This window comes from Cylas formicarius, unplaced genomic scaffold (genome assembly GCF_029955315.1).
Source record: "Cylas formicarius isolate icCylForm1 unplaced genomic scaffold, icCylForm1.1 PGA_scaffold_4__25_contigs__length_36172078, whole genome shotgun sequence".
Taxonomy (NCBI): Eukaryota; Metazoa; Arthropoda; class Insecta; order Coleoptera; family Brentidae; genus Cylas; species Cylas formicarius.
Genome location: NW_026844334.1, coordinates 16,396,809 through 16,409,830, shown reverse-complemented (window position 1 = coordinate 16,409,830; position 13,022 = coordinate 16,396,809). Strand labels below are relative to the sequence as shown.

Sequence of the window (13,022 nt, the reverse complement as noted above, 5' to 3'; positions counted from 1 at the left end):
ATTCTTTTTTTTTAATTCTCAAATTCGAGACGCAGGTGATTTTTAAGGTCTTGGGGCAGCAAATTTTAATATAATTCAAGATCAATTGGGGTTTCTTGTTCTTACAGAATTAACGTAATAATAATATTTATAAATAGTCAATCGATTTAATTAAAAAGTAATCCTTGCTTTAGTCGCGATTTTAAATAATTCTTATATTCAGAACAAACGTAAAAACAAACTAAGAAGTGCTCACTGCTACAGTATTTAATACAATTCTGGCTCCTTATTATTTGATTGTTCAAAATTCGATACTTTTCATTCGTATAAAAACAAAAAGAACCCAAATCTTAGGTGACTCAGATGACAGAAATCCTAAACAGACCAACATGCAGCTCAAGCTATTCATTCACATGGCACACAACCTATCGGTAAACAACAAAAACTATTAGAAGGTGTTTTTGACCGTGGTTAAAATGAACCTTAAAATACACTAGTAGCACAAAATCCATTGATCTGTAACTGTTTTAAATTCACGGCTTCTCGTTCTATAAAAAGTTACACAGGCGTTTTTTTATAATTGTCATTTAAAATGATCGAAAAAGAAACAAATCAAAATATTTTTTATTTAGTTTCTTTCCGAGACAACCCAGCAGTAATAAAATAGTTAAATTAACGTTTTTAAAAGGCCAATTTGTGTGAAAATAATTTTGGGTTTAGGGTCTTTAGCGGTACCGCCATTTTGTCAACAAATGAATTTTAAATTCGGCCGTAGAACCATCACTGATGTTTTGAATTATATGCTAAAGAATCATATAAACATATAAAACTGAAATAGCAGAAATCTGAGACAGTTTTTATGTATTGGCATTCATTTTCACAAATTTATTCTTTATTATTTAGTTTCAGATTTGGTAAAAACGGTAGCAACTGCAAACATTTCCTTTGATTTGTGTTTATTTCTTTTATTGTAGGTATTTTGAAATCAACTACAGGAGATGTCTTTTCCTAAGCATCTATTTGCTATGATCGTTTCAATAGAACCTCACAATAAATGACATAACTAAGCTGAGTGAATTTGCAACACAACATGTGTTTATGTTATGCATAAAAACTGGGTGAACAGGTACCAAATTACCTGAAATCTCTCCGATTGCAAAAATCCCAAGCCGATGGCTGACACAAAACCACTCTTTCGGGTGGCTCTTCAAAAATCGACCCTTGCCAGAAATCCAACGACATGGCGCTCATATTCATGGAGACGAAAAAATCTTCGGCCAATCTAAACATGTCAATCGGAGTGTAACCCTAAAACGATTAGGTAAACTTGAAGCTTAGCCAAGGTCCTTCTTGCAACTGCTTATTGTACAACCAAAAAATATTGTGCCTTTATTGCGTTGACGTTTTAAGAATTTTACAGTATCTTAACCGCAGACCTTCGTGGGAAAACAGATCGAACAGATGTTTATTCTGCATTATTGCCTGAGATGGACAGTAACGAATATTTGTAGAAACTTGAAATTTTTATTTGAAACGCAAATGGAATTTCGGGGTATTTTCAGTAAGTACGTATTTATATACCCGATTCTCGAGCTTTGACCCTGCGATGCTGTTTTCACTGTATAGTTCAACGGGTAAAGGTAAGTACCTACACTCTATTTATCTTACAGGTAAATTTGAAATTAATCATTTTTGTCTTGTGGGCCTGTTGAGTAACAACCTTCTTCTTCTTCTTCTTGTATTTTTGTGTTTTCTATATATTTCTCCGATTTGTAAACAACCACAGTCGCAGTAGATAAACGCAAGTCATGAGAATACAGATAAATATTTATTAGAATTCTACAACTAAACATTTTTTGAAGGTTCCTGTTTTTTACACTTTAAAATGTGGAGACCGTGGAATGTAGCAGATGGTCCTCTGATAGAAGAAGACGTGGAAAACAACGCAGAATTTGAAGACGAAGTGGAAATGGTAGTCGAACCTAAAGTCAACTATAATAAAAATTGTTGCAAAAGGGATAGTCGATAGAAAAGTGAGAGCACATGCTGGTACTTCGCGAGTTTTTAAAGAGCAACACAACAACAAATTAGGCATATATTATGAATAGTGTTTCAACCCTAGAAGAACTGCATAAAAAAGCACCGACAGACTTCAACATTAGTTCTACCAAAGAGTCGTTACGTACTTTTTTGGAGAAAATGGATTTTCAGTTCCAAACAATTAATAAACGTCAACTGCTAATGGAATTAAATTCATTTAAAAAATTTCGAGAGTAAAATAGGCCAATAGCGTATTTAGGCGAAACATGGTTCGACACTCACGACAGAGTAAATAAAGGATGGTGTGATAACAATAACAAGTGTGTACTAGATGTGCCGCATTCACATGGAAAACGCATAATAATTCTTCATGCTGGGTCCAAAAATCGCTGGGTGGAAGATGCCTTAGTTTTGTCTTTCAAAAACGTCAAAGATTCAAGTGTGGATTACCATGAAAAAAGGACCTCGGATATCTTTGAGGGCTGGTTTGAAAATAAACTGCCAAAACTATCGCCAAATACTGCTATTGTGTTGGATAATGCCTCGTATCATTCAGTCCAAATTAGAAAAATTCCAAATACTTCTTCAAATAAAGAAGAAATTAAAGATTTCTGTATTTTGACACATTAAAAAACAACTTATGGAATTATTAAAAATAAAACATTTTAATAAAGACTTAATTCGACAAGAGGTAGCTAAAATATCAGTACAAAGCTGGTCTAACTGAAAATCCAGTAATAAAAGATACTTTTTACAAAACTTCTGGATTCCTCCTGCTTCGGTTTTTGCTGAGTCGAACATGCTCACGTTTCGCCAATCATCCTGTTGGCTTCTTCATAGCTTGACTGAAACTGACTCGTATTTTACTCTGTACCTGCTTATATATTGTTTGAGGGGGGCGGAGCTAAATGAGTTCTCCAACATATTCTCTAGCAAAATATCTGGCTTCCTTATTCAAACCCGTATTACGCCTTCGACCTATTGTCAGCACCATTGGTTCTCCAACATATTCTCCAGCAAAATATCTAGTTTCCTTATTAAAACCCCTTACAGGGAAAACTGACAGTTTCGTACTTATTTCCACTTCATTGAACAATTAAAAAGCATTACATTAGATACACAAGATATTCTAGTTAGGTTCGACTCCCTCTTTACCAAAGTTCCTATTCCTGAAACTCTCGACATCATTTCAGATATATCAAAGTCCGAGAATCTGGAACCAAACCTTCTCACTTTAATTGAAAAATGCTTGTTGGGAACATATTTTTCTTATAACGGTCAAATTTTTAAACAAACGTCGGGAACATCTATGGGTTCTCCACTATCACCAGTCATCGCGAATATATCTAGGGAAGCCTTTGAGAAGAAAGCTCTCCACACCTTTCTTCTAATACCAAAATTATGGAAACGCTGCGTCGACGATACTTTTGTTATTTGGCCTCATGGTCAAGAAATCCTTGTAGATTTTCTTAGACATTTAAACTATATACACCCTAACATACGTTTTACCATTGAGTTTGAAACTAATAAAAACCTTCCATTTTTAGATATTCTTATCAATAGAAAATCAGACCTAACATTGGGTCATTGTGTTTACAGAAATCCTACGCATACAGACGGATCATGCATGGCCCAAAAATCATCGGTTATTAACTCTCTTGCTTACAGAGCCGTAAAACTATCTCAGCCCGAGTCACTGAACCCAGAATTAAAATACCTTACCTCTGCTCTTCTCTCTAATAATTTCTACATTAAAGATATTAGGCGTTCCATCAAAAGATACACTTCACCACGACCTTTCAATAGCAATGAGGCCGAAAGCATTCCTACACTTGCCACTGTGGTCCTTCCTTATATTCAAAACATCACTGACCACATATCAAAAGTTTTAAAGAAGTATAACGTCAAAACTAGATTTACCACTTGTCCAAAAATCTCTCAAAGACAAAATTCCATTTGAGATGCCAGGAGTTTACAGCATTCCATGCATATGCGGCAAAGAATACATTGGAGAGACCGGACAAAAAATATCAACTAGACTCAAAGAACAGGAAAGAGCGACTAAGACAAATAAACTCATCAGTTGTTGCCAAACAAACTCATGAAACCGGACATAAAATTTTATTCGATAAAAGTAAAACCCTTGCATGTAATCAGTTCTACCAACGAAAAATCCGAGAGTCTATAGAAATCTATAAACAAACTAACAATCTTAACCGCGACTCAGGTCTCTACCTGTCATAAATATTGGAATCATTTATCCGAGATGGTGTTTATGCCCCTAACTTAGCTCCGCCCCCCTCAAACAATATAAAAGCAGGTACAGAGGAAAATGCGAGTCAGTTTCAGTCAAGCTCTGAAGAAGCCAACAGGATTATTGGCGAAACATCAGCAAGTTCGAGTCAGCAAGGGGGAATCCAGAAGTTTTGTAAAAAGTATTACAGTAGCCTGTGGAAGTTTCTTTGAAAAAAAAAGTAGTAATCAAAAAAGAAAATATTTATCGATTAGTAGCGGAGTTGATCATTAAACTAGGTGACGACACTAGCGACAGAGACGACTTTTTAAGTGACTGACACTTTATTGTTACCTTCTACTATTTTTTCATGTATATGTAAACATACTTATATCCCGCTTCTTAGTGTAGGTAGATAAATTCCTAGGACGTTCCTGGAATGGTTACGGGTAAGGGTCTGCTCGGCAGGGTGTTATATAAGGGGTTGCGATTTTGGAATAATAAATAGTAGGCAAAGTTCATTCCGGGGTCGGTTGTAAAACAATATTTCTAGTCATGGTATACCTGTTTGATCATTTCCGGCGTCACATCCAAGAAGTGCTCACCCGGGTACGGCTGGGTAATATCATAGATGTTGCCCCAAGACTGCGCCCACATGTTTCCCAAAATGTGTGAAGGTAATGGCGCTTGTCTGTTTATCCTCTCCGGGCCGTAGTATTCACGTAATTTTCGGCGAACGTAGGCGTGCAACAGTTCGTACAAGGGTTTAATGTCTTCCCAGGCATCTTGCAAGTCCAATTCAAGAGCAGGAGATTCGAACGGAAAGCTCCAATAGTCTGCCGTGCTCGTAAAATCTACAATTGAAACAATTACATATTTATTTTCTATATTATATCTTTAAATATCAATTCATAAATAAAAGTGGAAAAAGTTATTTGAGGATTGTTCATATAAAAATTTAGTGTAACAACCACCTTGAAATATGTGGTTCCAGTCACACATATCATTTGTTATTATTAATATTTAAAGTATAACATACAATGTAGGTCTAAAATAAGTACAAACCTGTTTATGAAAATATTGAAACTTTCAAATTCGAACTGTTTACGTAATACAGTTTTTCGCATATTTTGTTAAAAAAAATTGTACGTAAAATTGGTTAGGCCACACTTTTCATGTAAATTTTGTAAATACAAACGACAGAAAAAAGGGTTATTCTCTATCCTATTAGCCCCAATTTTGTTAGATATACGCCTACGGTCTCAAAATTTATTTCGTTTAATAAACTTCTTAATTTCCCTAATTTTGTCTCTCTTGGTTACTTCTGAAACCAATTGTAGTTTTTTGAGTACCATACGTACATTATTTATTATTTATTATAATTTTGTTTATTTTAATTGACAATACCAAAAAAAAATTCCTGTAGAAACCGAGCTCGAAAATGAAAAAATGACATAACAAATGTCCCAATATTTTCACACAAAGAATTTGTCTCTCGCCCAAGTTATTTTGCCAAACATTATATAACTTGTATTATATTTATTTTGAGATCAATTGATTTTGCTTTTTAACGCTATTTATTTGAATTTAATGTTTACTTTTTGTGTAATATTATATCGTCCTTAAATTAACAAAATGGCAATTATATCTTTGTCAGATATTTACATAATTATAATTGCTGCTATTAAAGAGTTTACAAAATTTGGAGTGAATTTAGGAATACTCTCATTAAACAATTTCTTACTGTTTAGTTTAGCTGCAGTATCCGATACGTGAACCATTTGTTCGTAGGTTTCCTTAATCTTCATTCCAGTACTGCGCCTCCATTCTGACCAAACGTGTTGGAGCTCATCCCAATTCCTACTTTTGGCCATGATCTTGGTGAGATCGGGCTTGAGTTTTAAGCCGCATTGGAAATGATCTTTGTATTCGCAAATGGAAGCAGTGTTGTAGATAGCGAGCATGTCATTGATCAATCTGTTGTACTGAAAGAAGACGAAAATAGCCTATGTAACTAATTTGAGTATCTAACCAACCCTATCCAACTGATCTGGAGATAACGCTGCCGGTCCGACTACAGAATAATAACGGATCTGTCTGTAGGTGGTGGGATCCGGGATACCATTGACGTTACCTACGTGATTCAGCAAGTCCCATAGCTCGTGTTGGAACTCTGAATAAGCCTGTTGGGAGTTTAACTGAAACCAATGCATTTGGTTAGCATTAGAATGGATTTAGTTTCGAAATAATAAATAACTACAATAAAATCAAGCTCTTTGGTTGGGCCACGAGAATATTTGCAAAATCTGTTGTGTGTTCAAAGCAGCAAATTAATCCAAAAATCAAGGTCCGACAACAATGTAGTTCGGTGCATGTAGGTAATAACATGGCTATTATTAATTTAATATCAATCATCGTACTTGAACCTTCATATCGGTGATTACATAGAATTATGTAGTTTGTTTTCTTGAGTTGTAATGGATTTTATTGCTCTGCACCTGCCCCATAAAAAGGCAAGTTTAACAGTTCGTCATACTATTTTGAGACCGTGTACTTGATTTTTGACCTTGCCGATGCAATTATGCTTTTTTTATTCGAGATGTGCATGGCGGAATATTAAAAATTTTATATCAATGAATTGTACTAATGCAAAAGCTTTTTTCCTCGCGCATTTTAGTTTGCAAAATATTATTACACTTCATTCTGCGAACCGCATCAACACATGCGAGAATGATTTCGTATTTTTGACTGTTTACGTCAGAAAGCTGCAGTAAAAAGTCACGAACAATTTGATTTGGTTTTAAAATAAATATAGCCTGGGTTTATAACGAAAATTAATTTAAAATTAACAATTATCAACTAAAAAGCTTGACCTCATTTGGAGGCGAATTGATAATTGTGGATGTAACTTCGATATTTATTTATTGTCATTTATCATGTAAACTTTCCTTTCGTTGTTATTTCCTGAAGATTGCGCTCTTCTATTAAGTGTCTAAAGCTAACTGCGGAAAAGATGCTATCTTAACACGAATCTGATTGTTACACTACAAACTTGCAATTTAATTAACTAATAATGTAATTATTTTTTTTTTATAGACCCTCCGTAAAATTTTCAACGAATTAAAAATAAAATTTTAAAAATCCGTGAAAATCCAGTGGTGGGGCTAGTGGTGTATAAAATTGTTTGCCAAAATTAGTTTGGTATCATTTTTCTGAGAACTCATAAACTTAGGTATATCAAATGGATGCAACGGTAAAAGAAATTGTGACAAAAGCTAATATGTCCAGCGTACCTGACGACAGCAAATTTAGAAGCATTGGAAAAGAATTCGATTATAAAAAATGGATGTGCCCCATTTTAAGATCTGAAATTCATGATTTTCGCAACATCTTACAAACTCATTTTATGAATCATATTGTTAGGCATAGATGAACGACGATACTGACGCGGGTGAACTTTATATATTCAGTTTGAATATCGGTTAAACAACTTTGTGTTAACTTTGAAAACTTAGGAATATAAGAAAGAATTTGGTGTGTCCGATATAGTGACCTGTCAGCTAAATAGCTAGCGTTTATGCGAATGTTAATAAATTGCTTACTTGCCCATAAATTAATAGATTAGTTTATACCTTCCACCAATATATCACTGTTTGCTTATATTATTGTTTAATTAATTCATTACGCAAACTGTTATTTTACCGTCAAAGAATTCCCGGGAATCCGAATCATCAAAACAACAACAAAAACACAGAAAATATGATATAGAAAACCATTTGCATAATAAAATCACACAGATGCTGCACCTTCGTTGCGTCCATTGGGCAACGTTTCTGGGAAGCTTTTATTTATGGGCGTGTACGCCATTGATGGATTATTGTTTTAATACATCGTCTCATTGTTATTTTTTAATTGAAATTTTAAAAAAACGATACCAAAAGTGTCCGCCGTAATTGATTTTATGTTAATATCAAAATCGACGGATGTAATAAGAAAATTCTAGAGCTTTGAAGTCCAACGTCAGATTTGATGTTTGTGCGTGAGCTAGCCAAATTAAAGTCTGGGATAAAAATATTTAAAATCTTCCACTTGCAGCATCTATACGTCGAAGAATCTGCACCTCTCTAATATTTCGGTTTATGTTATATCTGCCTTTCAACTATGGTATATGCAGCCCCAACAATTATCATATACAACCAAATAATTCTTACAGGTTGTTACAAAACAAATACCAAAAATTTAAGGGGGTGATTCCTTGTTTAAAATAAAATAACGGTTAGATTGTTAAATAAACCCTAATTAAAAAGCCAAACATTGTCCTAAGAATATGGCGGAAAATATTGCTCTTATTTATATTATAATTAGAAATATTATATGGGAAATAGGTAGAGCAAATAAAATTTTAAGAAAGTATTACTATTATAAGGGATTGACTACCTCTATTTTTTTCCTTCTTATGAACTAAATTAAAAGGACAACATACCATCTTCTCTTGCAATTTTTTTTTATAAAACTTACACCTTTCATTTATCATTGCATAAGTTTTTCCTTTAATTTAGTTAGGAAGCATGATATGAGCAGTCTAATACATTCCCCTTCCACTCATTTTAAAGATATATGCAAAAGTGTGTTTTTATATAATTTTATAATAATATTAAGTTTATAATAACAATACTCCCGTAATATTTTATTGTTCTATCTATGTCCGTTTTTAAGATATTTTTAAAACGATATCTGCCTAATGGTTGGCTTTTGCCCCAACGTTTAGCTAACAACCTACCCTTTATTTTAAATAAGGAATCGCTCCCGTAGGTCTTTCGCATTTATTGTGAAATACTGGGTAATAAATAAAAAAGTAAATACTGCAACAGTTATGTACATATTTTTACTCCAGTATAACTGAAATGCTATTTACGTATAACAAAGTGATGTTTGGGATTGTACAAAACTCAAATTAATAAAAATTTCCAAATGATCTCACCATTCCCACGTCCAAGAATCATAAGCGACACATGTAATTTCATGATTAAATATTTCGGTTTATCTAACAATGGTTACTGATTATAGCAAAGGTTATATTAATAATACACCGAATAAAAAATACCTTGAACTTGTTCGTTTTTTCACCGTCCACATTACAGACGAGTTTGCTAATACAATTGTATTTAATTGAGTTTTAACAATGTAGGAAATCGAAACACCCAAAAGTAAAAACGAAAGTTTTAGGCTAATTTATTTATATTAGGAAACGCAACTGTAAAATAAATGAGGTAGGTACCTATATTGCGTTAAAATACGCCTGCAATTCTGTGTAGGTCCGATAAGCCTTATCAACCGTGTTGTCCTACTTGTTTGGGTACGGACATCTTGCAATTCGATTTCAACTATGTGCAAGTATGTTTGTAATTGCTATTGAAATAATATAATTGACAATTCTTAACGCACTTATGCAGATAACATCGTTATTAATAAGTCTGTAGTAAAGCTACTAGAACACTCCCTATCAATTGCCGAAACTAATAAGTAGGCAAATGCCAGAGGAGAAAAATCTATTTCCTATTTTTCTATTCTATCTGCGGTGCGTCCCTATCCAGGGCGCTGCATTCAGACCTTTCGGTCTATGATGGCCCCATTATGCTTCAGCCCTCCTCTAGAAGAGCCCTGTACTCTCGAGGAACTACAGTACCTCTTTCATAGGGACTTTGGATAGTTCCTCGGACTCAATGAATTAAATTAAAGATAAATTTAGATTAAATATAAAGAATGGAGTTTTACAGAAATGGTTAAAAATCCATTAGTTCAGAATTATGGGCTAAATAAGGTCTGGATATGAGATTGAATTACAATTCTACCAAAATTATAACAAATTCACTATCAATCAAAGAAAATATTAATTTTATTGCACTCTAAATGATATGAGTATAAGCAATTTTGTAAACTTTTAAATTTTATTACAATAAAACGTTTATATATTACCAAAACCAGTGTGATTTTAATGCTAAAATTGAAAAATTATTGACTTTTACTATTAAAATCGAAAGCTTTTACTTAACCTCCAAAATTGACCAGATTTCGACAGCATTTCCAGATTTCTGAGAAGTCTATAAATACTGTAAAAGACTACCGTTGCCCCTTCAATTGTGAATCTGAAAAAGAAGACACGGACTCCAGTTGAGAAGGCTAAGCAAACATATTATGACAATTCTACATTAGTATTTATGTTAAAAAACAAACAACACTTTTAATTTAATATGACCTTGGTCATCTACAAACAGTCAAACGTTTATCATTCGGGACTGGACCAGGGCCGTTCCCATAGACTTGCGCAAAACCAATTAAAATTGCATTGTTTCCACCCTACAAGCTGCGGGTGTTTTTCTGCAGTTGTCGGCGATGTAAAATTAAATGATTCAATTAGTCGGAATCACTATATTTGTCATCTAATTGTACCTGTACGGTTCTATTTAATAATAACTGATTCACCAGTTCGCTGGACATGTCGTGGTCATCCGCCGACATCAGATACTATGTAATTTTCGTCTAGAGGAGTGTTCAATAATTTGTTGATTAATTATTTGATCGAATGCCGCAAATCTCCTGTAAGTTAGCTCACTGGTCTAGTTTACAGTTGGAGCGAATACAATATGCAGGAAGTTCCCAAAGCTATGAGAACTTACCTTTCTTCTCGCCATTACTTGCTGCATTGTTACAGTTTTTCTCTTTTTAAACAATCGATGTTTATATTTATTTACTCTCACTGAGATAGTTATGTGCAAGCGAAATCATTTACACGGTTTTCGGACAATTTGATATAAATTTAGTTGTTCAAATATAAAAAAGGAGGTTCCTAATGAATTGTAAAAAAGGAACGCATTGTTGTACAATATCGATATATAAAGCATAGAAAAAATAAATAAGGAAATATACTCGTTTCTTCTATAAAACTACTAGGATTAATGAGCACCATAGCGGGCGCAGCGTTGGAGGTGTTTCGGAGCTACTTGTAGGATAGATCGCATCAGATGTAGGCGAGGAATATTTTGAGCGATTCATTTGGGTATCCCGCAGGGCACTGTCATATGTCCACTTCTATTTATTATATGTATCAAGTCAAATAATACAGTTTTGACGTTTTGTGGTCATACAAGACTATATAATTTTGCAAAAAGTGCAAACATATTCATGAGCTCGATTCAATATAATTCTTTAAAGACGATTGTGCTTTAGAAATTCTGGCTTCATTTTTTTGTTCGTTTATTGTTTTGTTTTCTTAATACTTGTAGCTAGTAACATATGTTTAGTATATAGTATAGAAATACAAAGCACTAAAAAAAAGAAGACCGATTTAACACGAGGTGTTACGTGTTTTCTGTGACGTGGTGTTACAAATATGTACTGCTTTTAAGTTGTGATTTTTTAGAAGAATTTTATTTATGTTATATTTATTAAATTTCTGTTCCCGTTGTTATACTAGCAATTATGAAACGGTTTCCAATTGATAGTGACTTACTGCTTCAAGTTGCGTAGCCTGATTCACGTTGGTCTCAAAATTCCACTGCGCAGCCACATTATTCGTGCACTGCTGAGATGCTTGGAGGTCCAATTCCTGCAATAACCTTCTAACATCTCCCCCGTATCTCTTAACGATCTCATTCTCGTTGAATCTATCGTCTTGTGGCCGTTGTCCTGAGGGTTCCCTAGGATAACCCGAGTCGGTTCTATAGTTGGGATTGGGATTTATGCTGTAATCAGGATTAGGGGTGAAGCTAGGCCGGCTGGGGTAATTCTGCGCGTTAGACTGGTACGGGGGCAGGTCCAGTTGGGGAACGCACTTCACGTACCGCGCGAGACAACATAACAGCAGGAATACGACAAATTTCCTGCTGGAGCCGATATCGCACATGATGTTTTGTGTTCTGTGTGGGTGTTCGTATGCAAACTAAACTATTGTTGTCGTCGGGAGTAGCACACAAACACACGCACGTGGGAATCGTGCGAACCGGTGGGAGAAAATTCATTTTCTTTGGCGTGAGGACGACTAAGTTAATGGTTTATGGCGTGCGTCATGTCAAAGTTCAACTCGTAATAAAAAAGATTTTTACTAAATTAATTCGATTTAGTTAACTGTTAATATATTGTTATTACATGGTGCCTGAGTATTTGAAAATTTTGGCACAAATTGATCTTGCTTCTATTGAACTAAACCTTTAAAATCAAGATCAAACATCAGGAATATTTTACTTTACTTATTTACTAGAAGGTAGTGGGAAGGTAAATACTAATATATTTCCTTTTTCCATCGCTAGAATTTATGCCCTGCTCAGGCGTGTGGTTATTGTCACCTTAAAGCGCACTAACACTGATGGTATTTTGAAGTTTGTGAGTTTTGATGGACATGTGACAAGGCACTGAGTGAATGTTTCGGGGCTGTTTTGCTAAAGTGTACTCAAAAACTAATGGAAAGAAAGTCTCGTTTATAAAACTTGTTGCATAATTGACTCTAATGAGTGTTCAAATAAAGAAAGCATATATTTCCATTAACAAACATTTCAATCTAAGGAAACGCAGCTATATTAGTTTTTAGTTTTATTCTACACTTTATTAAAAGCAAACTAGAAATACAATGTTCAATGTATATAAGGCGTTGTAAGTGTGGTAGAGAAGTCGCAGAGTTTATCTCATACATCTTGTATAAAATAAATATGATCAAGTTCAAGTGATTAACTAACCAAAACGAACCAAAACTATTGCATAATATAAAAAAAAAGGA

At 34.1% G+C, this 13,022-nt stretch overlaps 1 protein-coding gene across 1 annotated transcript in view; it reads right to left on the bottom strand.

The window, feature by feature from the left end:
• LOC132700286 (angiotensin-converting enzyme) overlaps positions 1–12,205 on the bottom strand; it is a 47,914-nt gene extending 35,709 nt beyond the window's left edge. Inside the window, exons 1-5 of the mRNA XM_060667466.1 lie at positions 11,763–12,205; positions 6,289–6,450; positions 5,997–6,237; positions 4,817–5,106; positions 1,118–1,287 (exon numbers count right to left, since the gene is read on the bottom strand). Coding sequence (XP_060523449.1) covers positions 1,118–1,287; positions 4,817–5,106; positions 5,997–6,237; positions 6,289–6,450; positions 11,763–12,155 — 1,256 coding nt within the window. The 5' untranslated portion in view covers positions 12,156–12,205. The remainder of the gene's footprint in view (positions 1–1,117; positions 1,288–4,816; positions 5,107–5,996; positions 6,238–6,288; positions 6,451–11,762) is intronic.
• Positions 12,206–13,022: the final 817 nt, after the last annotated feature.